Source organism: Quercus suber, unplaced genomic scaffold, assembly GCF_002906115.3.
Source record: "Quercus suber isolate HL8 unplaced genomic scaffold, Cork oak 2.0 scaffold_116, whole genome shotgun sequence".
Classification (NCBI taxonomy): Eukaryota; Viridiplantae; Streptophyta; class Magnoliopsida; order Fagales; family Fagaceae; genus Quercus; species Quercus suber.
In genome coordinates this window covers 1034101-1059084 of record NW_027069581.1, presented here as the reverse complement: position 1 = coordinate 1059084, position 24984 = coordinate 1034101, and the positions used below count along the sequence as shown (strand labels likewise).

Here is a 24984-nt window from a genome sequence, read left to right as displayed (position 1 = left end):
TTGTGTTTTTAAACAACAATTTTTAGTTTTTAAACAATATTACACGTATTTATACGTATTTTTTTTCTTACACGTACTTCTACAAATATTTTTAAATAATAATTTTCAATTTTTAAATATATGTATCAAATGGGCCATTCTCTAAACCAGCATTTTTTTTTCTTTCTAAACAAGCATTGAGAATAAAAACAAAAAGCAAATTACAAAATGGAGAGAATCAAATCCCTTTGCAGTAAGTAAGAAATTGGAACCATTCCTGTAATCCAGCATTTGGGCTATTGGCCCCAACAAAAATAAATCAAAAAATTTCCCATCTAAACCATTGAAAAGGAAAAAAAGAAAAAAAGAGAAAAGCATATAATAGATTATTAGAAAGTCAAATATTGGAAACCAGAAAACTCCAAACCGCACCCTCAAAAAAAAAAAAAAAGAAGAAAACTCCCAACCATTCCATCTACCAATACTTATGACTTATGAGTAGCACCAGCACAGGTACAGATCATTCGGTCAATATCACGTGACTGGTCCCAAAACGGCGACGGATCAAATTTAGTTACTTTCACAGAGAATAGACAAAGCCAACGACAACGACACAGAAAGCAAACCAAATCAAATTAATAAAAAAAAGAAAAAGAAAAAAAAAAAGAATCCAAGAAACTCAAACCAAAAACAGAATCTAAAAAAATTCAGAAAAAACTTTCACTGAACGTACAAAAACAAAACCGAACCAATATAAAGCACAGAGCAAACCAAACCAAACCAAAGGCAAGCCAAAATGCCAAAAATATGAAATAACCGAATTTAGAAAAAACCAATGTGGAAACCCTAAATTTATATTCATTTCATTTCATTTTTTTTTTTTGGTTGAGTCTTTTGGATTCGATCTTCGAAAATGGAGGCTATGACGGAGCTATGCGATTTGGTGGCGCAAAACCCGACCCAATTCTCCGACAAGTTGTCGTGGATTTGCAACGGGTGTCCGCAACCCGATTCGCTCTTATCCGGATCTCCTCCTCGGGTCTCTCGCTCTCAGCTCAATGCCATTCTCGCCGTCGCTCGCTTCCTCTCCAAATGCTCCGATTTGTCGGACCCCCGGCCCAAATCGGTCGCACTCGGGTTCCTCAGGGCTGTTCCGGCTTCGTTTTCGCCGTCGTTTTGGCCGCATTTTTTTTTTTTTTTTTTTTTTCCGGAAAAGTGAACAGTAAAATCACATGATTTTACTGTTCAGGAGACAAAAATACTGTTTATGCACTGTTTTGGCACTGTTTACGCACTAAAAAAATATTAAAAATGGGTCTCACGGTACTATTTACACATTTAAAAATTATTTTGCTACAGTATTTTCAGTTTTCAGTTTTCAGTTTTCAGTTTCAGCAACAATAAGTTCAATCCAAACACACCCTAAGTAAGAAATTGGAACCATTCCTGTAATCCAGCATTTGGGCTATTGGCCCCAACAAAAATAAATCAAAAAATTTCCCATCTAAACCATTGAAAAAGAAAAAAGAAAAAAAAGAGAAAAGCATATAATAGATTATTAGAAAGTCAAATATTGGAAACCAGAAAACTCCAAACCGCACCCTCAAAAAAAAAAAAAAAGTAGAAAACTCCCAACCATTCCATCTACCAATACTTATGACTTATGAGTAGCACCAGCAGTGGTACAGATCATTCGGTCAATATCACGTGACTGGTCCCAAACGACGACGGATCAAATTTAGTTACTTTCACAGAGAATAGACAAAGCCAACGACAACGACACAGAAAGCAAACCAAATCAAATTAATAAAAAAAGAAAAAGAAAAAGAAAAAAAGAATCCAAGAAACTCAAACCAAAAACAGAATCTAAAAAAATTCAAAAAAAAACTTTCACTGAACGTACAAAAACAAAACCGAACCAATAAAAAGCACAGAGCAAACCAAACCAAACCAAAGGCAAGCCAAAATGCCAAAAATATGAAATAACCGAATTTAGAAAAAACCAATGTGGAAACCCTAAATTTATACTCATTTCATTTCATTTTTTTTTTTGGTTGAGTCTTTTGGATTCGATCTTCGAAAATGGAGGCTATGACGGAGCTATGCGATTTGGTGGCGCAAAACCCGACCCAATTCTCCGACAAGTTGTCGTGGATTTGCAACGGGTGTCCGCAACCCGATTCGCTCTTATCCGGATCTCCTCCTCGGGTCTCTCGCTCTCAGCTCAATGCCATTCTCGCCGTCGCTCGCTTCCTCTCCAAATGCTCCGATTTATCGGACCCCCGGCCCAAATCGGTCGCACTCGGGTTCCTCCGGGCTGTTCCGGCTTCGTTTTCGCCGTCGTTTTGGCCGCAGTCGTACAGCTGCACCCTCAAAAAAAAAAAAAAAGTAGAAAACTCCCAACCATTCCATCTACCAATACTTATGACTTATGAGTAGCACCAGCAGTGGTACAGATCATTCGGTCAATATCACGTGACTGGTCCCAAACGACGACGGATCAAATTTAGTTACTTTCACAGAGAATAGACAAAGCCAACGACAACGACACAGAAAGCAAACCAAATCAAATTAATAAAAAAAGAAAAAGAAAAAGAAAAAAAGAATCCAAGAAACTCAAACCAAAAACAGAATCTAAAAAAATTCAAAAAAAAACTTTCACTGAACGTACAAAAACAAAACCGAACCAATAAAAAGCACAGAGCAAACCAAACCAAACCAAAGGCAAGCCAAAATGCCAAAAATATGAAATAACCGAATTTAGAAAAAACCAATGTGGAAACCCTAAATTTATACTCATTTCATTTCATTTTTTTTTTTGGTTGAGTCTTTTGGATTCGATCTTCGAAAATGGAGGCTATGACGGAGCTATGCGATTTGGTGGCGCAAAACCCGACCCAATTCTCCGACAAGTTGTCGTGGATTTGCAACGGGTGTCCGCAACCCGATTCGCTCTTATCCGGATCTCCTCCTCGGGTCTCTCGCTCTCAGCTCAATGCCATTCTCGCCGTCGCTCGCTTCCTCTCCAAATGCTCCGATTTATCGGACCCCCGGCCCAAATCGGTCGCACTCGGGTTCCTCAGGGCTGTTCCGGCTTCGTTTTCGCCGTCGTTTTGGCCGCAGTCGTACAGCACGGACTCGATCGGTTCTTTCTTCGCCGATTTCTTGAGATATGTGTCGAAAGCGGCCGATTCGTCTCCCGATTTCGCTTCCGAGATCGCGGATTTCTCCGGTGACGTCGTTTTGTGCTCGATTGGCGAGAATTCCGCGATCTCTAGGGTTTTTCTTACCGCTCTGTCGCAGAATTTCTTGCCGATTTCGAATTCCGACGCTGATAAGCTCGTCACGTGCCTGATCGATCAGGTGGCTATAGCGGCGGCGCCGGGGACTCCGAGAGAACATGCTCCGGCGAATAATTCCGAGGCCTCGTCTGCGCAGAGCTCGCCTTTGAGTGCGAACGCGAACCATCATTACCAACAGAATGAGAGTACGAGCCCGGGGAATGAGGTTAGCCACTTGTCCGGCTCGTCGAGCTCGAGGGTCGGTGATGAGGTGACTAGTGCGACGTCGTCGAAAGGATCGGTGGTGATGAATGGTGGTAGCAGCATTTTGTGGAAGAGTGGTGTTGATCAGTTGGGTTTGAATTTTGGGTTCAATGATGGAGGTGGCGGTGGAGGCGGAGGTGGAGCTGCTGTGTTTAGGCAACAAGTGGTTTCGTTCGAGGACGAGTCAGTTGAAAGCTTGGAGAAGCAAGAGATTGCTTTCAAATTGATTGCACACATTTTGGATAAGGTACATGTTGATACCAGGGTTTTGGAGCAGGTGAGGTTGATCACCAAGAAGCAGCTTCAATCTTTGTCAGTTTTTCTAAAGGTAAAACGTTACACATTTGAAAATTTTGAAATTTTGGCATTGTTTTTGTTAATCGTTATGTAATGTAGGTTTTTGTAGGTATAGCTAGTGTGATAGTCAATTGAGAAAAAAAGATTCAAAAATTGGTTTTCTAAAGGTAATGGGGTTTATGTTTAAACGTTACAGTTTTTGAAATTTGAGTTGTGTTTGTTAATTGTTATGTAATGTAGGTATCTGTAGGTATAGATAGTCTTCTAGTCAATTGACAAAAAATTCGAAATTTGGTTTTTCTGAAGGTCATGGGGGTTTATGAATAAATGTTACAATTTTGAAATCTTTGAAATTTGCATTGTGTTTGTTAATTTTTATGTTAATGTAGGTGTCTTTAGGTATACCTATCAATTGGGAAAAAAAAAAAAGAGAAGAAATTTGGTCTTTATAAAGGTAATGGGGTTTATGTGTAGGTTTTACAATTTTGGAGTGTTTTGAAATTTGCATTGTGTTTGTTAATTGTTATGTAATGGAGGTGTCTGAGGTATAGCTAGTGTGATAGTAAATTGGGAAAAAGAAATTAGAAATTTGGTGTTTCTTTAGGAAATGGGGCTTATGTGTGGGTGTTACAATTTTGGAATGTTTTGAAATTTGCATTGTGTTTGTTAATTGTTATGTAATGTAGGTGTCTGTAGGTATAGCTAGTGTGATGGTCAATTGACAAAAAATTTGAAATTTGGATTTCTGAAGGTAATGGGGTTTATGTTTAAATGTTAAAATTTTGAAATCTTTGAAATTTGCATTGTGTTTTTTAATTGTTATGTAATGTAGGTGTAGCTAGTCAAGTCATTTGGGAAAATAAATTATAAACTGTGATTGTTAAAAAGAGAAGGGAAGATGTTTTTATTGTTGGCTTATATATGGGCAGATTAGGAAGCGGGATTGGAATGAACAAGGGGCGGTTTTAAAGGCCAGAATCAATACAAAATTGGCAGTTTATGAGGCTGCTGCGAAGTTGCAAATTAAGAGCATTGCAGTCTTTGATTCTGATGGGAAATCTACCAAAAGGTTGGTGCACGAGGCAGTTGCGTTGTTGATCGATGCTGCTGAAGCATGTTTGTTGTCTGTCTGGAGGAAGTTGAGAGTTTGTGAAGAGCTCTTTGGTTCTTTGCTTGCTGGGGTTGCACAAGTTGCCGTTGCTCGAGGAGGTCAGCCACTACGTGTTTTGCTCATCCGCCTTAAACCCATTGCGCTGGCTGTTTGTGCACAGGTACATTTGTTTGGTTGTGATTAAATTTTGCATATCAATTGGTGTGCAATGGTGGTAGTCTTTTTGTTACTATTTTTATTGTATTTTCGTACAATGTAATTGTAACAGGCTGATACTTGGGGCAGCAGCCAGGGAGCCATGTTTCAGAGTGTCATGAAGACTAGTTGTCAAATAATTGAATCATGCTGGACCAAGGAGCGGGCTCCTGTTGACACATATATCATGGGATTGGCTACGAGTATACGTGAACGAAATGATTATGAGGAACAGGTTGGTCTTATATCTGATGACTGTGGCAGATCCATAATGCGTATATGTAGGGATGATTATGCTTGTGTTTGTAGTTTGGAATGTTTATTAGATTTATTATGTTATTGGTTTTTGGGCTGTTTTGAGTCTGGCCTTGGGATTGCTTGAACCTTTCGTCCCCCATGTGTTTACTGTTGGTGAAACTGATATTGTGGTTATTTTGGAGTGAGAAGCTAATAATATTAGCAGTATCTGTACCTTCCTATCAGGTCAATGACTGTTTTATCAACAACATCTGTTGGGTCCTGCTGGTGGCCCCACACCTTTTTTTTTTTCGATAAGTAATTTTTTAGTGACAAAAAATAGATGACAGCACTACACAGGAAGTGTACTGGTCGCGTATCAATGTTACATAAAGGTACAAAAATCTAAAAGTTCTAGCAAACTAGATAATGAATGACCACTCATAGTAGCAATCCACTCGTATAAGGTTCGCAAAAAAACCAGTTTCACCGCCAGCATAGTTCATTCAGTGTCTTCAAATGTCTGGCCATTCCTTTCCCACCAAATTATCCCCATTACACAAAGAGGGATTGCATTCCAATTGTCTCCATTATGATGTCTATCAAACCTCCCCTTCCAAAAATCCGCCACCCTCTTTGGCATAACCCAATGAATGCCAAATAAAGAAAGAGCTAGTGCCCAAAGTTCTCTGGCCATAGAGCAATGTAACAGTAAATGGTCGACGGACTCCTGATCTTTCTTACACATACAACACCAATTAACTAGGATGACACCTTGCCATTGTAAATTTTCCCTAGGGAGAATCTTCCCTGAAGCAGCTGGCCTGACAATAAAAGCTACTTTGATGGAGTTTTTACCTTCCAAATACTCTTCCATGAAAACTCAGCTGCACCTTCCCCATGAAACACTTTATAGAATGATTTAACTTTAAAAATCTTGCTCTTTGTTGGGTTCCAATAGATATTATCTTCTCCCAGACAAAACTTTATAGAGTAAATGAGAGAGGAAACTGGTCATTACGCATTACTCCTTGCTCCCAGTCATGCATGGCTCTATAAAAGGAAACGTCCAATACATTCTGGTCCACCCTCCAACTAATTAAATCTGCTACTGCAGCATCCTTCCTCTTAGCAAAAGTATACAGTCGTGGAAGCATATCTTTGAGGTCCCTATCCCTGCACCATCTGGCATGCCAAAACTGAACATTTGTACCAAGCCCAAGCTCAAAGAAAATAGATCCAGAGAACTGATTCTGACCCCTCTGAATATGTTTCCAAAGGCAAACTCCTTGAGGACCAGCCACCCCACTCAACACCATACTTGGTAGCAATAACTCTTCTCCAAAGGGCATCTTTTTCCTTGGCAAAACACCAAAGCCATTTACCCAATAATTCTTGATTGAAAGAATGCGAAAGGCAAACACCTGGCCCTCCACCCTTTTTTATATGGCCAAAAATAAAAGAAAAGAAAGACAAAGAAACAGAGTTGTTGTGTCCTATCTTATTTGATGTTTTTGAGATCTTCTTGCTTAGTTAATATTATTTGTTATACTTCAATTTCACTGCATGCCTTTAATCTTTACCAATTTCAGGGTGATAAAGAGAAAGAGGCAGTTCCTATTGTGCAGCTTAATGTTATACGACTATTAGCTGACTTGAATGTGGCAGTCAAGAAGTCTGAAGTGGTGGACATGATATTACCGCTTTTTGTTGAAAGCTTAGAAGAGGGTGATGCTTCAACTCCTAGTTTATTGCGACTCCGAGTATGGAATCTTTGTCTTCAGAGCATGTATCTTCTGATGTGAATTTTACATCTTTTTATCTTTCTTTTTTTTTGGTTTAGTATTGGTCACTATAACATTTATCAATTAGCCGTTGCTCTATTGGAATCAGTGGCTTGATTTCGTAACTTTTCTATCGCTAAACTTACTGCAGCTTCTTGATGCTGTATCTCGCATTGCAAGTTTAGGGTTTGAGAAGTCATATCGAGAAACAGTAGTTCTGTTGACAAGAAGTTACTTAGGTAAACTTTCAAGTCTAGGATCTGCCGAAAGCAAAACAGTGGCACGCGAAGCCACTACAGAACGTGTTGAGGTACTTATTGTCTAATAAATTGAACTGTGCTTGATACTGTTAAGTTGCTTGACTATTTTATTTTCTCAAATGGATGCTCACTGGTTCAATCACTTTATAGACTCTTCCTGCAGGATTTCTTCTGATTGCTAGTGGTCTTACGAGTCCAAAATTGCGTTCAGACTATCGTCATCGTCTGCTATCTTTGTGCTCAGATGTAGGCCTGGCTGCTGAATCCAAAAGTGGAAGGTAGATCTCTGTTTGTAATTACATTCATGCTGATTGCTTGAATGATGGCGCTTCTATTTCCCATATTAATTTTGACAATCTGTGCAGGTCTTCTGGAGGCTTTAGTTATATAGTACTTATTTCAACTGCCTGATTTTAATGGTTGCATTTATGTTGGAGACTTCATAGCTGATGCTACTGTTGCAGGAGTGGAGCAGATTTTCTGGGGCCTCTGCTTCCTGCTGTTGCTGAAATATGTTCTGACTTTGATCCTACTGTAGATGTGGAACCTTCACTTTTGAAGTTATATCGCAACTTGTGGTTTTATGTTGCCCTTTTTGGCTTAGCACCTCCCATACAGAAGATTCAACTACCAACAAAGTCAGTATCCAGTACACTGAATAGCGTGGGAAGCATGGGTGCTATTGCTCTTCAAGCTGTGGGTGGACCATACATGTGGAATACACAGTGGTCTTCTGCTGTACAGCGAATTGCTCAGGGGACTCCTCCACTAGTATGTTGATTCTGAAGAGTTTTTTATGTGATGCTTGTTTGCTCTTCATACCAGTAATTATTAGCATCTTTTGTTTGTTTGCTTTGGGTTTGTGGGAGTTATTCTGTTACTTCTTTATCTAACTGCATGTTTTGTTGCCACTAGGAATTGCTTTGTCAGGTTGCTGTTCTGGAGTAATTATGTCATTTTCTTTTTTGGATTCTTAATTTTACTTGCACATATGAATATGTGAAATTTTGTTTATGAGTGCATGTAAATGATTGCAATGATGTTGCCTTGCATTGGTAGGCTGACTTTTGCTTGCATATGTGTTATGGGTGGGCATTGATGCCTCGATGATGAGTTGTATGCCGACTGATCACATTTCATGTTTTGTTTGGCCGTTGAGTGTAGACACTTCATCTAATGATAGTCTAAGGTTAGGATTGGATAGTGCTCACCCCTTCCTCCTTGGCTTCTTGTTGGGGCCAAAATTAGGTAATGGGACATTTTTTTTTTTGTTGGGTTCAATTTAAGATAGTTATATAAGAGTTCTGCACCATTTAAGATTCTACTTACCTTGACTATTGTAGACACTCAACTATATTTATTTCTTCTTGGTCTGCCAATTTAAACTCAACCTGTATTTATTAACATTGTCCTAGAAAGTAGCATTCTGTTCTCTCTCTCTCTCCCTCTCTTTTAATTTCCTTACCAAAAAATTTTTTTTTTTTTTTTCATAAAACATGTCTGTATTTGTAGTTTTATGTGAGAATGTATTTCTCTTTAGGTTGTTAGCTCAGTGAAATGGCTTGAAGATGAGTTGGAGCTCAATGCTCTTCACAATGCAGACAGTCGTCGAGGGAGTGGCAACGAGAAAGCGGCTCTGAACCAGAGAACTGCTCTTTGTGCGGCTCTAGGAGGTCGAGTTGATGTTGCAGCAACGAGCACAATTTCAGGTCAGATAAATTCCTTAGTATATTCTTGAATGAAATGCAATTCCCTCTATTCATTCACTGTTCGCAAATTGACACTTCATTGCTATTGTTATTGAGGAAATAGGTCATTCGGATTTTGTTTAGTTAAATTCACCATCTCCAAAGAACTTCAATCCAATATACCCCGTTTGATGTCTGGAACATTGTTTATTTGTTCATTTACAGGCGTAAAGGCTACCTATCTTCTCGCCGTAGCTTTTCTGGAGATTATACGCTTTAGCAGCAATGGTGGCATCCTTAATGGTGGCACTACTGTGACTGCTTCTAGAAGTGCCTTTAGTTGTGTCTTTGAATACCTAAAAACTCAAAATCTTCTGCCAGCTGTCTTTCAGTGTTTGACAGCAATTGTCCACAGGGCTTTTGAAACGGCTGTGCTGTGGCTGGTATGTCTTTGTTTTTCATAGAAATTTTGAAGCATTTTTCCTTTTAGATACATCAAAATTATAAAAGTAAAGACAAATTTGCCTTAAGCTTTACACCTTGGGTGTACACTTTTGCTGTGTTTTGAACTAAACACCTGGTTTTAAAATTGCTGGGGACATTCTTGAACTCTTCTTCAGCTAAACCCTATATAGTTTAGGGGGGTGTGACAAATTAAATTCTATAGTTAGCAACAAATTAAACCTCATCCCATCTAAATGGGATGGTAAAGACATGCTATCTTAGATAAGGTCAATGGGTAGCACAATCAGTTGGAGACCACCTCTTATGAAACGGAGGTCACTAGTTTGAATCTTCTCTTCTCCCTCTTTTTGGGGCCAAAACTTGGGAAAAAAAAACTCTTAGATGATGGTATAAAACAGTATAACTGTACCATATCTTTTTCTTTTCCTACTACAATGTTAATTTACTGCTCTCTCTCTCTCTCTCTCTCTATATATATATATATATATGAATTGTGAACATCACTGTTCCTTTGGTCTTGGTTCAGGAAGATCGAATATCTGATACAGGCGATGAAGCTGAGGTCAGAGACTCAACTCTTGTTGCCCATACCTGTTTTCTCATCAAGAGTATGTCCCGAAGGGAGGAACACATACGGGATATCTCTGTGAACCTTTTGACTCAGCTTAGGGATAAGTTTCCACAGGTAAAGTCTTATACGTAATGCTATTCTTATATATAACTATGGGTTGTTGTTTTCTTTAACAAATGAAACTACATGAATACAGGTTCTATGGAATTCATCTTGCCTAGATTCACTTATGTTTTCAATTCATAATGAGTCACCTTCTGCTGTTGTCAACGATCCTGCTTGGATGGTGGCAATTCGTTCTTTGTACCAAAAGGTTGTTCGGGAATGGATTATCAAATCACTTTCATATGCTCCTTGCACTAGCCAGGGTCTTCTACAGGTTTGTAAATACACCCATTCTTGCTCTTGGATGGTTGCAGTTTGGTCTTTTGATATTTACCCAATGGAGTTATTCTTTTCAATAAAAATTAAAAAAAATTTCATTTTGAAGTTGAGATGTAATCTCATTTTCTTTTCTGCTTAATTTGTTTGATTAGTCTTCTTTGCGTGTGTTGTATTTATGTTTTTATTTTATTTTTTTATTTTTTAATATTGTTTTTTTATTGTTTTATTTATTGGAAGCTGTCTTATGCATTCATAAACTGCCATTGGTTCCAAAAGATAGTTGATTGGAAATTGTGAATTTAATCACTTAACTGTTGTTCTAACACTCCCCCTCACTAGATGGGGCCCAACATGTGGAATTTTTTACTTTCGAATGGGAGTTAAAGTGAAGATAGGATTTGAACTCTAGACTGCTTGTTCTGATACCATAATAAATTATTACTTGTCCCATAAACTTAAGTTGACATGAAAGTGTGAAGTTAATTATTTAACCATTATTCTAACACGGATTTTCAGTAAACAATTATGGCCTTTTGGAATTGAGTTAGGTGCCTTATTTTATTAAAAACCTTTTAGGGTCTGTTTGGCTATCCTCCATTTTCTGAGTGGCGCAATTCATATTTTGTATGTTACTTGATGGATAGTCTGAGAATGGTGATCATCATTATAACATTTTTTAAAAAGTTTCAATGATTCTATGTCACATATAATTTTAATCTCCTATTTTTTAAAAGGACAAAGTTTAGCTACAAAATCGATTGTAGCCTTAGACTACAAACTCACTCAATATCTTTTTATTGGAGGTGAATTTTGACAAATCCACAATTGGATTTCATCTTCTTTTTATATCCTCCAAGTTTGCAAAATTTCAAGAAAATTAAAGATCAATAGCTATGTCATCAATAAATTTTTAAATTGCAAGTTTTTGTAATTTAAAATTATCTATAAAATATAAGATTATAGATTATATAGTAAATGATATTTGATTGACACAAAAATTGACATGTGCATTAAGAGCGTAAAGAACATGTAATTCAACGGTTAGATTTTCAAAATATGCAGTAATATTTATTTTATTAAGTGAGTTTGTAGCCTAAGGCTACAACCAATTTTGTAGCTATACTTTGTCCTTTTTAAAATGGTTCAAGATCAGACTCCATGCCAAAAATGAATGGAACCATTCTAATTTCTTTTGGGATCTAATTAACATCCTTTTATTATTTCTGTTACTACAACTTAGTCCACTACTTGTAATAGGAGACTACTTTTTCAAAATTTTTTAATTTTAGTGACTTTTGTTTGTTTAATTCAGGAAAAGCTTTGTAAGGCAAACACATGGCAAAGAGCACAGCATACAACTGATGTGGTTTCTCTTTTATCTGAGATAAGGATTGGAACTGGTAAAAATGATTACTGGGCAGGCATACAAACAGCAAATATTCCAGCGGTCATGGCTGCTGCAGCTGCAGCATCAGGAGCGAACTTAAAATTAACAGAAGCCTTTAATCTCGAGGTTCTCAGTACTGGTATAGTCAGTGCAACAGTGAAATGCAACCATGCTGGAGAAATTGCTGGTATGAGAAGGTTGTATAATAGCATTGGTGGATTTCAATCCGGTGCTCCAACAGGCTTTGGGCTTGGGGGCCTTCAACGGTTGATATCTGGGGCGTTTCCTCAACAGTCACAGGCCGAGGATGATTTATTTAATGGGATGTTGCTTACAAAGTTCGTGCGTTTACTTCAACAATTTGTCAACATTGCAGAGAAAGGTGGGGAAATGGACAAGTCACAATTTCGTGAAACTTGTTCTCAGGCCACTGCATTACTGCTGTCAAATCTGGTAAAAAATATTTTCTATTTTCATGTCAGTATTTTCACAGTATGGAAGAATCTTCTATGAGACCATGTTCCCTTTTTCTGAAATCTTTTATCTGGCCAGGGTTCTGATTCAAAATCAAATTTAGAGGGCTTTTCACAACTTCTGCGTCTTCTTTGTTGGTGTCCGGCTTATATTTGTACCCCTGATGCAATGGAAACTGGTGTTTTCATTTGGACCTGGTTAGTTTCTGCTGCACCTCAATTGGGACCTCTTGTACTTGCCGAGCTTGTTGATGCATGGTTATGGACAATTGATACAAAGCGAGGTCTTTTTGCATCTGAAGCAAGGTGTTCAGGGCCTTCTGCAAAATTAAGGCCTCACCTTGCCCCTGGAGAGCCTGAAATGCAGCCCGAAACTGATCCTGTTGAGCAAATAATGGCTCATAGACTATGGCTTGGATTTTTTATTGATCGCTTTGAGGTTAGAAATTATTAAATTTTTTTTATCACATATGTCTCACTCACTCGTATATTGTCACAACTGCTCATTGTTGAGTATGAAATGGAGTGCACACATTAGTTGGTATAGCGCATTTAGTTTACAATTTAGTGTTGTGTATTTATTGTCTTCTCCTTTTTCATGAAACCTCTGGTCATTTATTTACAAAAGAACTCTTGGAGCCTTTAATCTAATTGACAAAATAAAGAGGCAAAGTTGGCTAACGGAATTAATGTGTCGAATGGGTGCATTCACTGGAACCCTTTGTTTGGGCAATACATGATTGGGAATTAGAATATATGGACTTATTCTTGAAGGATTTGTATACTACCAAGGTAAGTCCATTCCAGGAGGATAGGATGACTTGGACTCTGTCCAAATCTCAAGGTTTTAAAGTTAGTACTGAAGCTTTGAAAAGTGGGGGACACAGGTATGTTCCTTGGAGGGTGCTGTGTTAAATCTCATCCTCATGTTGGCTTCTTTATTTGGTTTACAGTGAAGGTGAAAATTTGACAACCTGAGGAAAAGGGGTCTTATAATTCCAGATTGATGTAGTATGCACAAGTCTGATGGGGAGACTATAGATCTTTCTACATTGTACTGCAGCTAGAAGCCTAGAAGGCTATGGGATTTCATACTTAGCCTCTTTGGTGTGTGTTGGGTGATGCCTACGCGGGTACCTGATTTACTATCTAGCTGGACAGGATTATGTTGTAAAATGACAATCACAAATTTGGAAGCTATTCCTTGTTGTTTTGTGGTCTGTTTGGAGAGAGAGGAACTTGCGTAACTTTGAAGGCAAAAAATATTCGGTAATTCAACTTATGTCACAGCTTGTGGGGACACAATTCGAATGGAAGCAAGCTCATTTATTTATTTATTTTTGGATGGGTAATAGATATTTTAATTAAAAAAAGTACAACATGTTCACGAAGATGAACAGAGTACTAGGAACAAATACAAACAAATCAAACAGAAACAAAAACAGATTGCACGAAATCAAAAACAGAAATACATTGTGTAAAACCCCAAATACGAGACCACCCAAAAAAAGTCCCAACTAGCAAAGACTTCAAAAAATCAACAGATTTCTCAACATCCTCAAAAATGCGGCTATTATGTTCCTTCCAAATCAACCACATCAAACAGGCTGGCACCATATTCCAGATGGAAGAATAGAGTAACCCCAGAAAATTCTCCCATGCAAAAAAGAAGATAAACAACCGTCCTTGGCATCACCCACTGCAAACTAAACATCAAAAACACTTCACTCCATAAGGCATGAAGCAAGCTCATTTGCCTTCTTTTGATTTCAATTCAGAGTTTTTAGCATTTTTGGACAGCTTGTATCTTGGTCAATATCTGTTTTTGGACAGCTGGTATCTTGGTTAATATCTTGGGACCTTAGTGCCTCCATAATAGTTAAAGGATATTGAATTCAGCAAATTCAAATCGTTTGGATTTGTATAAATTTGCTGTCTATAAGCATAGTGACCATAATATATGGGTTCATTTGGATATATCATGCAACTGGAAATTTGAAATCTTGAAGAGAATGTTTCATACGCTTGAAGAGGGCATGGCACTTTTAACTTTGTTCTAAGCTTAAAATATGACATGATGAGGGACTACTAATCACTGAATCTTTTTCTTATGATAATGCCAAGACATAACCACTGAAGTTGTATTTTAATCATCATTTGGTACATACAAATTTAAAAAATGGTTGTTCAAAGTATGTGGGGCATCTTCTTACTCATCTATTTTTATACTAGTTGCTTCATCTATAAATTAATAATTGAGATTTATATATATTTCCTGTTTCGTGAGATGCTCTATGGTCCTTTATCATGTTTTGGTTGTGTAGGTAATTCGACAAAATAGCATTGAGCAACTCTTGCTCGTCGGTCGGATGTTACAAGGGACCACAAAACTCCCTTGGAACTTTTCAAGCCATCCTGCAGCCACTGGTACTTTTTTCACTGTCATGCTTCTTGGGCTAAAATTCTGCTCATGCCAGTCCCAGGGAAATCTGCAAAATTTTAAGACAGGGCTTCAGCTACTGGAGGACCGGATTTATAGGTGATGGCAATTGGCCTTTTATTTTTCTTTGTCTCTCTTCTTCTGGATTTGTCAATAGCATGAAGTGCATCCTATAAACATGTAACAAGGTCTTCGATTTTGATGCTTGTATATGAAGTTATGAACGTATAAGACTTGAACTCTATAATTATTGCATTTTCCCAAATATTAGCAATACAATAAGGATAGTTAGCTTCATCTTTCTTCTTCTTTTCTTTTTTTTCTTTTTTTTTTTTTTTTTTTTTTTTTTTTTTTTTTTGAGGAGGAGGGGGTGAGTGGTTCAATAGTCAATGCAAGTTCTAGTTAGCAGGATTATTGAATTTTGGTCACAATTTTGGAAAATAATCTATTGATTTTTTTCATATATATTGCTGATGGTCTATAACGAGAGAATTGGCTACAAGCATGAGAATGAAATATTTGATAATATCGATTTTGCAATTTAGATACCTTTATTTTGTCTTTTTTGTCTGCCCACTGATGATTTGAGGTTTACAACAGATTTCACTGTGTTTGATTTATCAAAAAAAAAAAAAAAAAAAAAAAAATTTAACAGTGTTTGGAATTCGGACACTTGACTAATTGTCTTGGCAGAGTGTTGCACAAGAGCAGATGTCAAGCTTCAATATTCAAGTTAACTTCATCAAGCATATTTATTTTTAGGATTTTGATTGTTTCCTTGGTGAATGTTACAGGGCCTCTTTGGGTTGGTTTGCTTATGAGCCTGAATGGTATGACATGAACAACATAAATTTCACTCAGAGTGAGGCTCAATCTGTCTCTGTATTTGTGCACTACCTGTCAAATGAGCAAGTTGATACTCTTCAATCTGATTCTAAAGCACGGGGACGAGAAAATGGAAGTTTATTGGTTGATGTGGTAAGATGATTATCTTTGCAGCACATGAAATCTACAGCCACTGAGGAGTTTGATACATGGATCTTCATCCTTAAAAAAACATGTCCTATAGTTAATGGACATTCTTCTTTAATCTATTTCCTGCTGTTAATTGTGCAAGTTCTATGTGCAATGTATCCTTACATTTACATTGGTTTTGGCAGAATGGTCAACATCACCCTGTGTGGGGTCAGATGGAGAACTATGCAGTGGGAAGAGAAAAACGAAAGCAGCTGCTTATACTGCTATGCCAGCATGAGGCTGAGAGGCTAGAAGTTTGGGCTCAACCCCTTAACTCAAAGTAGTCTTTTATTATACTGGAGAATATTATTATTGTTATTATTATTATTATTTTTTTTTGGGGTGGGGAGGGTGGTGGTTCTTTTAAGCAGCAGGTGATTCAATCTGTGGATTAAATATTTTCATTTTTTATTTCTATGAAATATTTAGGGAAAGTACATCTTCCCGGCCTAAAATTAGCTCGGAGAAATGGATTGAATATGCTAGGACAGCTTTCTCTGTAGATCCTCGGATTGCCTTTTCCTTGGCCTCAAGGTTCCCATCAAACACACATTTGAAGGCTGAAATAACTCAGCTGGCTCAGGTATTTTTATTGGCACTGCATTGTCATGAGTCCCTTGGTGATGCAAGGCCATGTTCTCCTTGTCACTTAATTTAAGGGGTTATTTTTTTTGGGCAGACACATATATTGGACATCCGTTGCATTCCTGAGGCATTACCATATTTTGTCACCCCAAAGGCAGTTGATGAGAATTCTGCACTTCTGCAACAATTGCCACACTGGGCTGCCTGTTCAATTACACAAGCTCTTGAGTTCCTCACCCCTGCTTATAAGGGTCATCCACGTGTTATGGCATATGTTCTTAGGGTACTGGAGTCCTATCCTCCTGAACGAGTAACCTTCTTCATGCCACAGCTTGTGCAGGCTCTGCGATATGATGAAGAGGTTAATTATTTAATAAAGGCTTTCATAGTTTCATTTTCTGTTGGGTGGAGGTGGGAATGCATGGATAGTTTCTCATTTTAGCCATTAATAGCATGCGACTGGTGAGTTGAACCCTGCCATGGGAATTTTGAAGCTAGAATCCGGTGCTTAAATGCTGAACAGGTTTATCTGTCTAATCTGTCCTGATAAGTGGTCTTTATGTTATATGGAATATTTGCCACATCAAACTTAAAATTCTGTTCATCTGAATTAATTTAATATATGCAGAACCAATAACGATAGTAACAAAAGCAAATATTTTAGTTTTTAACTTTTTGTGTAGTATCGTTTTATTGTTAATTTTTCCCTTTTACCTACCAAACTGTACTTTCCCAGTCTAATTGAAGCCACTTTTCTTGCAAGCACAAGTTTGTTTGAGCAGCAAGCCCAATAATGTCATTATGCATACATCATATCGTTATTTGTGAATGTCTTAATTCTTTTTTTGGCTGTCTTTTTGTACCTCCCATGTATTAGGGTTGGCCTCCTATTTGATTGTTTTTAATGAATTTATTTACCCATAAAGAAACTGTGAATTTCTTATTTTAGCTTATATTTACTTATTATTTTGCAGAAGTTAGTTGAAGGATATTTGCTTAGAGCAACTCAAAGGAGTGACATATTTGCTCATATTCTGATCTGGCATCTACAGGTATGGAAAATTTTCAACTGTGACTAATGCATCTGTAGTTAATTGTTTCAAAGTATTTGTTAATTGATTGGGATAAGGCATGGCAGCGTTGATCAAGGTTAATTGTGCCTCACTCCATATTTACATTATAATGGTGAATCCTTGTCACAAATCCCAATTTAGGCAATTCAATAAGTTAAGCATCTCTTTTGTGATAGATATCTGAGTGACAATTATAAATCTGAGACTTCTTTTTATTAGAAAATAAAGAATTTCTTTGGCTCATATGCATAAATATTATTCATCATACAAAATTAAGCAAAGATATAGATATTTAACTTCACTAATTCAAGAAAAATTTGAATTATTAATACTAATCCTTCATAGATTTATTCGAGAAATTCATATCTATAAATAATATATCTGTTATATGTAGAAAGGGATGAAACTTAAGCAACCTTGATGGGCCAGTGCTCTGTCTCAGTAAAATATAATGTGCTTTTGAGTGCTTTTGATGCAGCCAGCTAGATATGATTTTCCAAAGATGCCTTTAATATTTCTTGAAGTCTGGTTATATTATTATTTAGTGCTTTATGTTGTAGTTTGTGTATAATTTAAGTCAGTCAATAAGTCATAATTTGAAGTCAACAGTCTTATGTGACCTTTTGACTGCATGATCTTGTAACTAGGGAGACTTTATTTTTGCAAGCTGTCACTAGAGAATAATTCTCTAGGGAGACTTGAGTATGGGCTAATGTAAATAATATTTTTACCAATTAATATATCTATTTTAGAGAATAATTCTCTACAGCCCTATTTTGGGTTTGTTTGTTCATTTACTCTTTCTATTCTCCTGTTTTTCTATGCTCTAAATCAGTTCCAGCAACCTTTGGTTACTGTGGACTGCATCAGCTTTCCTGTAAATCTATATTGGTTTCTATTTGATTGGCACTAAGTTTAAGAATGGCAGGGTGAGGCGGTACCAGAATCAGGGAAAGATGCTGTCTCTGGAAAGGTATGTGTGCGTGGGTGTTTAGTATTCATGTAAATTATCACATGACCATTTTATTCTTGATACAAATTGTTCTCAAAGCCAAGGTAGCTGCTAATTGAAATTATTGTCATCAATGTGATTGAGCTAAAATGTTGTTTTATATTGACTCCGAATTTACACACACAAACTAGTGTGTGCTGCAATTGTTTGGTTTACCTGACATTGTAAACAGAAATGGAAAGGTATATATAAAAGAATTTGGAACATATTAGTACATAACTAACATTTATTTTAATAAAAACAATTATTAAATACTCATTTCTTTATTGTCTGTTCAAATCCCAAATAATAGAAATCTTACTTTACATGAAAAGTATTTATTAATGGGGTTAGATTTTTAGCACAAACAGTTGAAAGAAGCTAGGTTATTGTTCATTTGCAAAGCTAAGCTTTGATTTTTTTTTTCCCTCTTTTTCTAGTGTCTGATGAGTCAAAGTATCTCTTTTGCTGGTGATAATCTGTTTCTAGTGTGCATTGTGGAAATTGTATAATGTGCTTATGTTTATAAGATCAGTTGCTATTTATTTTTATGGGTAAGTTACACACGCTCCCACTGGCAGTTACTATTACGATAATTATGCCGACACCAATTGCATTTGCGTTACTGATATATTTGATATTGTGAATTGCTAGTACTGTCAACTCTGATCAATGTATTTCATGAGTACCCACATCCTTGGATTTGCTTAGTGCTATTGTTTGTTTGTTTTCTTACCAACTTCTTCACAAGTAGATATTGAGTGTTAGATGAAAGTATTTTACTGTAGGGCTAATATTTCACTTTTGGAAGCCTTGGATATTCAATTGCAAGTTAGGTACAATATGTTGTGGTGTTGTGCTGGGCAAAGGTTATGGTATAAAAAAAAATAGAGTAGTCCAGTTTTGGTGATTAAAATTTCATAATATGCATATGACCTCTTCTATGTATGCTTACAAGCTAAGATGTGTTTGCAAGACTGCATTTTATCATATTTGTACAAAGAATTTTCAATTTTATGGTTGGGATTTTGACTTTTTAACACCACCACCACCCCCCTCCCCCCCCCCCCCAAAAAAAAGTTCCCCGTTGCTAAATGTTGCAAAACTTGTACGTGTTCTTGTTATTTCAGAATGGCTTTCAAGCACTGTTGCCAGTGGTTAAAGATCGCATTATTGATGGTTTTACTCCGAAGGCACATGATTTGTTTAACAGAGAATTTAATTTCTTTGACAAAGTTACATCAATTTCTGGTGTGCTTTTTCCACTTGCTAAGGAAGAGCGCCGAGCTGGTATCCGTAGGTATGCGTCTTATTTGTGAATCTTAAGCTCATTGTATTGCATCTTGCAGTTGAAGTTGATGCTTAACTTTCTACAACAGGGAGTTGGAGAAAATTGAACTGGAGGGAGAAGACCTCTATTTACCTACTGCCCCTAACAAGCTTGTCAGGGGTATTCGGGTGGATAGTGGAATACCCTTACAATCGGCAGCAAAAGTCCCAATTATGATTACATTTAATGTGGTAGATCGGGATGGGGACCACAATGATATAAAGCCTCAAGCTTGCATTTTCAAGGTAAGCTTGTTTTTGTCTTTCATTGATCACTGAGTAGGAACCAGCAATTATGATCTTGAATGCCTATTCAAAATTTAACCAGTTATTGCAAATTTGAACAATTAAACCTCTCAAGTTTACTGGCCTTTTTTTCCTGGTTAGTACTTATCATATATGGTCTTTAATGCATGTCTTGTTACAGATTACATTAAAGCCCGGGGTGACTTTTTTACCTTATAAAAAAAATACTTTCAAATTTAATTTGCCTTATATATCTATGCTTAACCTAATTAAGTGTCAACCCCTATTAAATTGGTTTGGCTTTTAGAGATCCTCATCAACTTATCAGGTTTAATCACTTGTATTCGAATCATATGTATCTGAAAACTAATCTAAATTCTTAGTGTAGAGTTGTTGTCATATGTGGTGTAACTGAAACCTCTTATTCCAGGTTGGAGACGATTGTCGACAGGATGTTCTTGCTCTTCAAGTGATAGCACTACTTAGAGACATATTTGAAGCAGTTGGAATTAACCTGTATCTGTTCCCTTATGGTGTTCTCCCAACTGGCCCGGAGAGAGGCATAATTGAGGTGACCTCCTTTTTTACAATCTCTTACTATCTATTTTGAAGGGTTGTGCCTTGAGTGCATGCATATTGTGCATGTGGTACACTGTACACATTTGGCGCTTGTAGTTTTTGTGCTGGAATGTTACATGCACAATTGCCAAATTAAAACTTTGGATACTGAATTTTGCAATTTCATGCACTCTTTAATTGTTTCCTTAATAATTTACACATGAATTAGAAAGTGGCAGATTACCTCATTCTTTATTATAATTTTTTTGAATTGTTAGGCTCAGATTTATGAAAATGAAGAGAATAGGGAAGAAGATTTGGATATCATGGTGCTTTTTATTTATTTATAATTTTTTAAGGTCTTATTTAGGATTTACTAGTTGAATGAACATGGCTGAAATTGAATGTCAGAATTGCCAGATCTTCATTTGAGTTTTTAATTTCTTGTACAAAGTTAAAGCAAAAGAGGCAAAAATCCTCTTTACCTGAATTTTTTATGACAATAAAATATAGAACAACAAAATAGAAGCTTTAAATGATAAATAAAATTGACTTTTAGTTGAGGCTGCCAGTTAGATTAGCCACTGTGTTTGTATCATGGGCTTCCTGTGGGGAATTCAGGTTTACTATGTGGTCCTATTACTCATTTCTGCATTTTGCATGGACCAATCGGCCTTTCTAGTGGCACTTCACTTAGGTTGCATTTGGATTTGAGGATTTAAAATCAAGGGATTTGAAGACAATTTCTAGCATTGAAGATTTTGCTCTAATGAAAAAACTTGTTATTTCAAATTTGCATATTAATAAAGCTTAAATCCATCCATAACTAAATTTTGTCCATAGAAAAAAAATTTGTCCTTTCGTCCTTTGTTTAAATCTTTTAAACTAAAAATTCAAATTCAAGTCCTTCTCTTTAAATACTTCCATCCATATGAATCAATTGTCATTTGATATTGTATTCACTGATTTTGTGGGGCTATTTAGGATTTAAAAACATAATTTATTTGTGTCTGCTTGCTGCCAGGTTTCATACTTCATTTGGGTTTCAATATCTGGGTTTGTGTGTCATTATTAATCACAAAACTAGACTTGAAACCTGAAATATGTTTCAATCTGCCTGTTGTGCTAGTTGTCAATTTTGGTGTCTCTAGGTAGCATACGTTCCAGGAAGTAAATTAATATTTGAATTAAATTGGAAAGAAATAATATTGATGTAAATACCTTGGCAGATTGCATTTTGCATTGCATTTTATATTTTGGGAAATGTTTTAACCTACCAATATTTGGGAAATGTTCTAACCTTGGCAATTTGCATTTTATAAAGATGAAAAGTTTCACCAGTTCCACAAGATTTTTACAATATTGCACTTTACTCTTATGGGTTTTTCTTTGAATCTTCTCTTTCAGCTTAAAGAGACTGACTATAATGGTAGGTGTAGGCTTCATTCTTTAAATATTATCTTCTTATCTTGCAGGTTGTGCCTAATACACGGAGCAGAAGTCAGATGGGTGAAACCACCGATGGTGGTTTGTATGAGATTTTTCAACAAGACTATGGGCCTGTTGGCTCTTCTAGTTTTGAAGCTGCCCGTGAGAACTTTATCATTAGCAGTGCTGGTTATGCAGTTGCCAGCCTTTTACTTCAACCAAAGGATAGGCACAATGGGAATCTTCTTTTTGACAAGTATGCTTAAACTTTTGACCTGATTTTTTTAGTGTAAATTGTGATTTGCGATAATAACGTAATTTAGTTTGATTTATCTCTCTGTGCAACATGACAAACCTAAACTCGGTATTTTCTTGCTTGATCTCGTTACCTATATAGTTTTCTTGAAAACTGTATGAAGGTCTTTCCAAAATAATGAGGTATATAGTGTAGAAATACAACCAATGCTGATGTACATGTCAATGCAGTGTGGGGAGGCTTGTTCATATCGATTTTGGTTTCATATTGGAAACTTCGCCGGGTGGAAATATGCGTTTTGAAAGTGCACACTTTAAGCTGAGCCATGAGATGACGCAATTACTAGACCCATCCGGGACTATGAAGAGTGAAACTTGGAACCTATTTGTAAGGTAGTGAGGACGTGTTTGTTTACCCTCTCTCTGTCTCTCTCATATCACTGTTCATGAATCAACTTATTTTCTAGATCGAACATAAGCAATTTGTTGTTGTTTTGATCCAAACTATGCATTGTGCTTTCCATCATATGCCCACAGTTTATGCGTGAAGGGGTACCTTGCTGCCCGCCGATATATGGATGGGATTATAAACACAGTGATGTTAATGCTGGATAGCGGATTACCTTGCTTTAGCAGGGGTGATCCCATTGGAAACCTTCGCAAGAGATTTCATCCTGAGATGAGTGAGCGCGAGGCAGCCAACTTCATGATCCGCGTGTGTACAGATGCTTACAACAAGTGGACAACTGCAGGCTATGACTTAATACAATATCTGCAACAGGGTATCGAGAAGTAGATTTCTGGAGTTTGACTCACTTGTACATGTTTGCTTGTAATTCTATTATATTTATTGTCATATAGTAGCGATTTTTCCTGGGGGATGCCCACTTTCGTAGCGTTGAGGTGAGTACAGTACAAAAAAAAAAAAAAAAAAAAAAAAAAAACGGCAGACACTGAATTGAGTTCTTTGTAACCTAGAGGTGGGATTCCTCCCAAGGTTTGAAAAATATAGTTTGTAGTTGATATTTATTAATGAAATTAGCAAAATTTATTCTGTTGATTGGCAAACAAACATGTTTGAAGCAGATGGACAACAGGATGGAATTGTTTAAACGTCTGTGCTGCTAGTGTTCTTGTAATGTAATTTTTATTTTTTGGTTTGTACTTTATAGAGACATTGAGCAGGAACTTTTTATTTTCTTCGTGTTTTTAGTCTATACTGTTAATTAGAAAAATGATTCTTTGGTGCCTACTTTTCACTGTCTCCATAGCCTCTTTAAGATTTATTAAGTGAAATATATTGGTTTTTGTTTTGTTTTGTTTTGTTTTTCTTTTAAATTACATTCAGTCTATGTATATGTAACTCATTGGGTTCTATTAACATAAAATGAAATTGATTATCCTGTCCAGCTGTCCTTGTCCTTTTTTTACATAAAATAAAAGTTATAGCGTCATTTTGTGAGGGGGAAAAATGTGCATAACGGATCAACTGTACAAGTTTGATAAAATTACAGGTATTTAGGAATTTAAAATTTTAAAGCAAATTATGTAAATATAGTAAGGGCAAAATTTAGGTACATGCTACATGGTACATTATATTTATACCTTAGTTCTGTTCTTAAAAAAAAAGTTCTGTTCTTAAATTTAATATGTTTATAACGTGCCACATAGTGAGAGCATACAGTACGTTGTGTAATAGATGACATAATTATGCTAGAAATATTCTAATTAAATACACAGAACTATAATTAAGTAATTAAGTAATCATTAATAGATAAATTCATTATAATATCAATGATGCACAATAATTAACAATCAATCATGATAAGTTTATTAATTCTAGTACAAGCAGACGAGTATCATAAACAAATACTTTGACAATGAGAGCTATTTATAATGAATAAGTTAACAACTATATAAATTTTTTTTTTTTTTTTTTTAATAATCATAATGTGCTAATTGAACATTAATAAAAAGTGGAAATGGTATATAAAATCAATGATGTACAAGGATGTTTTACACAATCTAAAACAATTGTGGGGCCTAAGAATCTGGTGACCCAGTCCACTTCGTACTAAGCCCAAGGCCATGCCGAGAAGAAGGAAATGTCCGAGGACGAAGTGAGAAAGGTACAAATGGCCCAGAGAAGTTGCCGAGGACAATCTTGTCCTTGGCCAATCAAGACCATGAGAGGAGGAAGCAGCGGGCCATTAAAAGTAGCCTCCCGGAGCATCCCAGGGGAAAGAGCAAATACAAAGTGTCGGCAGAGAAGCATGGTGGGAGAACGGTTAAAGGAGAATCTGTCACCTCCACATTAAGTGCGTACACCTAATCCCTGGCCGCATTAATAGAGATGTGACCTCTGAACAGTGCTGCCTTGGTTGCTGCAACTCACAGAAGTGCTGGTAAAGTGGTTGATGAGACAGGTAGTTAGAGGGGGGGGGCGTGGATGATCAACAAGTGGAAGAAAGAGATTATGAGAGAATGACTATATAATAGGGAAAAACAGACCAAGAGAGGGGGGCTCGTGGGAGAATGACCAAAGAAGCTCCTCAGACTGCGTCGAGGACAAACCTTCTTAGAAAATCTCAGTTCCTCTATGTATGATAGTGTTGACCATCATATTAGCTGCTGTAATCCTCACTAAGGCCTAGTTCTTAAACCCATCATCTACAAATTCATTGTA

At 36.7% G+C, this 24984-nt stretch overlaps 1 protein-coding gene across 1 annotated transcript; it reads left to right on the top strand.

The window, feature by feature from the left end:
- The first annotated feature begins 2679 nt into the window (after nt 1–2679).
- Nucleotides 2680–23497, top strand: LOC112020831 (phosphatidylinositol 4-kinase alpha 1). Its single transcript, XM_024053392.2, has 26 exons — nt 2680–3852; nt 4751–5092; nt 5201–5362; nt 6957–7127; nt 7300–7458; nt 7559–7686; nt 7873–8179; nt 8949–9117; nt 9322–9539; nt 10088–10246; nt 10329–10511; nt 11829–12356; nt 12456–12815; nt 14701–14915; nt 15611–15794; nt 15977–16113; nt 16263–16416; nt 16513–16779; nt 17393–17470; nt 18420–18464; nt 19613–19782; nt 19862–20057; nt 20488–20628; nt 22091–22299; nt 22530–22691; nt 22836–23497. The coding sequence occupies exons 1-26, from the start codon at nt 2830–2832 to the stop codon at nt 23092–23094; spliced, it is 6126 nt and encodes a 2041-aa protein (XP_023909160.2). The 5' UTR covers nt 2680–2829; the 3' UTR covers nt 23095–23497.
- Nucleotides 23498–24984: the final 1487 nt, after the last annotated feature.

Excerpts from the sequence above, each read along its gene's own strand:
- LOC112020831 (XM_024053392.2), top strand. The coding sequence starts at position 2,830 with ATGGAGGCTATGACGGAGCTATGCGATTTGGTGGCGCAAAACCCGACC. Across the intron at positions 5,363-6,956 it reads GAAATGATTATGAGGAACAG|GGTGATAAAGAGAAAGAGGC; the intron begins GTTGGTCTTATA and ends TACCAATTTCAG. Across the intron at positions 16,780-17,392 it reads CTCTGCGATATGATGAAGAG|AAGTTAGTTGAAGGATATTT; the intron begins GTTAATTATTTA and ends ATTATTTTGCAG.